This window comes from Rattus norvegicus, chromosome 10 (assembly GCF_021556685.1).
Source record: "Rattus norvegicus strain SHRSP/BbbUtx chromosome 10, alternate assembly SHRSP_T2T, whole genome shotgun sequence".
Lineage (NCBI taxonomy): Eukaryota > Metazoa > Chordata > Mammalia > Rodentia > Muridae > Rattus > Rattus norvegicus.
Window position 1 is genome coordinate 48685687 of NC_141543.1, and position 4009 is coordinate 48689695.

Below are 4009 nucleotides of genomic sequence, written 5' to 3' on the forward strand. Positions count from 1 at the left end.
ATCAATCTACCACCAAAAAATAGGAGTTTCAAAAAGATAGAAACTGAAGAGCAATCTTCCTTAGCATCAGAACTATCCACTCCATATGAAATTACTGCTATGTAGCTTGACAGCCCAAGAGAATATAACGTTAACAAGAAAGTAAATTATTTCAAATATTGTAGGTAGAAGAGCAGAGAAGAAACATGCAGGAAGCCCGTTTGAACAAGGATTTCCAGTTCTGGTCGATCCAGAAACCTGTTTCTCTCATTCGCTTCTTTTGCTTTCTTTGGCCTCACTGCTTTCTCTCTAATTTAGTTTTAGGTATGACACTCATGTAACATGTCACATGTAAACTCATGTCAGAACAGAGAGTGGCATCAAGTCAGACCCACATCAGAATGTCTGCACTAGACACCACTCTTAAAGACTGCTGCCCTGCTCATCCAGACACTTGCATAAGACAGTACTTGGCCTCCTCATGCACCAAGGTTTATGCTTGGCAAACACGGGACACTGTGTTGAGGATCTCAGAGAACAATGCCAAACACATGTTAAAGATTCTGCACTTGGCAAACTGATTGGAGTTCCTGTGAACATGGAACTTTTGAACGTCACAGAGACAGAGCCCACTTACCCTGGAATGTCAATAGTGTTCTTACAAGCCATTCATTGCCCTCTGTCTGCCAGCATGTGTTTGACAAGCAGGTCACATGTTTGAATGTATTGGCTTCTTAGAATGCTAGCTTCCTGACTCTGAAGGCTTTCCATGTCACCAGACCTCATGTAAGAACCACAGCAGAGATTTTCCCAGTTTGCCACAACCTGAATCCTGAGGTTTCCACAATTGGAGTTGAAAATGCCTTGAGTTATGGCTAATGACTTGTTCGTGCTCTGTAACAACCCATGAGACTTTGAAACAAGTCATATGGAAAAACATGAACCCAAGTTCCAGGGCTGTGGTCATTCACATTTGGCTCAAGAATAAGTGGTTTTTCATTTCAATTAAATATACTGTGTGATTGTTTTTGGAGAATATATTTATATGCAATTGCAGGTACTCTGACCATTTGAAACCCTTTGGGCAAATAGAACTATCCACATTTAAATCTCTAACACATTATTTTTACTATATCACAGTACAGGAGCTGAAGGGAGAAATCTGTATCTTGTTCTTTATTTTTACATAATTTTAATTTTACATTAATTATCAAGAGGGTACACATAATTCTTTCAATATGCCAATGATCTCTAGTCACCCCATTTTAATGATGTTAAACACTGTTCTTCTGTCTCACTCTAACTTTTATAAATTGAACACTTCATGACTCTTCAATTTACAATATGACATAATGTCAAATGGTAAGACTTTTGTCCCACAATATTAAACAGCCATTATGAACTTCATAAAATGTAACAGTGGCACAACTCCAATAAGATTTCTGAATGGACAAGAAGTATATCAACAAAGAAATTTAAGAATAGAGAAAGAGTTCTACAAGAAAGTATGAATATGAAATGAGGCATGATGGAACTGGAATAACTTCAGCATGAGACCTAGATCAACAGATGTATAGTGACAAGTAAAAGAATATGTATTCTGGGTTACTTTACAATTTGTTGGAAGAGGGTGCTCATACCAAACCATTTCCTCATAGCCTCAGTGACATTCTTATTCCTAAAACTATATATTAGTGGGTTCAACAGTGGTGTGAGTATGGTATAAAACACAGACACCACCATGTCCTTCTCAGGAGTGTGGAGGGAGGCAGGGAGCATGTAGTTATAGATAGCAGTGCCATAGAAGATGATGACCACAGTCATGTGGGAGGAGCATGTTGCAAGAGCCTTCTTCCTGCCCTCTGTTGAGTTCATCCTGAGAACAGTGAGGAGGATGGATGAGTAGGATCCTGAAATGACTGTCACAGGGATGAGAAGCATGATCACACAGCACACATACATTAAGGTCTCATAGAGCCAGGTGTCTGAGCAGGAGAGCTTTGTCACAGCCAGAACCTCACAGTAGAACTGATAGATCTCCCGTGACCCACAGAATGGGAAGGTCATGGTGACAGGGGTGAATATGAAGCCATCTAAGGATCCCAGGAGCCAACAGGAATATACCAGGAGGATACACACCCTGTGGTTCATGAGGACATGATACCGGAGTGGATGGCAGATGGCCACATAGCGGTCATAAGACATGGCAGCTAGAAGCAAGAATTCTGAACCTGCTAGTGTCAGGTAGAGGAACATCTGCATCCCACAGGCAGCAGCTGAGATCCTGTAGTTCTCCAGCATCTGGTTCATGAGCATCTTGGGTACAGTGACAGAAATGCACATCATGTCCATGAGGGACAGCTGGCTGATAAAAAAGTACATGGGTGTGTGGAGGTGTGTGTCAGAGAGTATCAGCAGGATCAGGAGGGCGTTCCCAGACAAGGCCATCAGGAAAACCATAAATATGACAACAGCAAGCAGGGCCGGGTGTTTGGATTGACTTAAGAATCCCACCAGGGTGAAACCTGATTGTCCGGTGTAGTTGTTCATCCAGGTGTTGATGTCCATGTTTGTCTCCTAGGCAACCAAGAAGGTTTATGGTTAGTGACTGCTTATTGATGTTCACATAAGCCTACTATGCCGAGAAATTTTCTCGGCCTGTAGATTTGAAAATGATAATCTACCTATACTGAAAGCAATTTAAGAAATTAATAATTCACATCTGTCTCTGGTTGGAGCCATCACCACTCAGAGTAGAGCTGACACAGTCCATGGTCATGGTTTTTCCTCATGACAAATAGTGTCCCCTATCAACAAGTTTTTGATAATTGCAAGACAACATTTTGCTCTCAAGAAAAATAGTGAATTACAAAGAAAAATGCATCAACAAAAACCAGTGTAAGTGGGATGCACACAAATAACCAAACAGACCCATTATTTAGATGTTAATGAATATACAAGTTGGTCTTAAAGACCACTGTAGAGCTTCTTCTCCTAGCATAACATCGCTTGTACTCCCCTGTTTAACATTCATTGAGGAATGTGTTTTTAAAATAATGTGGTCCAAGATCTAAGTTGAGTACTGCATACCATCTATTTCCAGTGAATTTGTATAGTCCTGTAACTTTGTTGTGATAAATAAATGGTCTTTAAATATACATTCAAATAAGCATATTCATATCAAAATGTAGACACGGTAATACACATAATGTGTTTTTCATCCAACACTGGTTAGACACAGTTAATTGGAAGTCCCACCTCTTCTGGCCTCTGCTTCTCCTAGTTCATCTCCTCACAACTTGTCCATTTGCTCTAAGCTTCATCAGGAGACTGAGCGTTTAGCAGTCACTCTGGCCGGGCCAGAGTGTGGCAGCAGCATCTCCAAGGAGTGGCAGCCACTTCCTCATGGAGTCTGAGTGCAAAGAACACAGCCCTGAGAAGTTCCTGGAGCAGTTCATAGAAACCTTCACTCCACACTCCCCCTGCCTTTGTGTTAGATGCTGAGAAATCCAGGGACACATTAACCTTGATTTCACTGAACAAGGTCAGTTTTCACCAATGCTGGGAAAATAGTACTTAAATGTCAATTAAGTTGGAAGGTTTAAATAGGTACAACACAGTGAGAATTAGCATCCCACAGAATGCATCCATCCTTTCTGACCAGGTTCACTGTACTTTAAAAGAGAGATTTTTAAATGTTTTTATTGTATTTATTCATTTATTTATTCATTACTGAGTAGATAGTACATTTCGGTAACTATAGGCCATAGGAAGGAAATGAAATCTACACTTTCTGGGATGTTTTCAATATTTTCAAGAGATGGGTTGTTGAGAGAGCAATCACAACTCTTAGGAACATGTTACATCTGTGTCAAGATTCTAACAGTGAAAACAGCAAAGCAGACTATTTACTGAGGTGTTGAAATGTCACGTAGTGCCTGAGCTGCTCAAGGAGCAGAGAAAGGCAAGCTTCCTGATGCCTTCACATACATGCCAGTCATATCTGAGACCTCTGAGAAGAGATGGACAG

General features: G+C 40.6%; 1 protein-coding gene across 1 annotated transcript; it reads right to left on the reverse strand.

Moving 5' to 3' along the window:
- Positions 1-1584: 1584 nt before the first annotated feature.
- Or2t48 (olfactory receptor family 2 subfamily T member 48) lies at positions 1585-2529 on the reverse strand. The gene is given in 1 exon segment (NM_001000008.1): positions 1585-2529. A coding segment is annotated over 1 exon segment (945 nt).
- Between the last annotated feature and the right edge of the window lie 1480 nt (positions 2530-4009).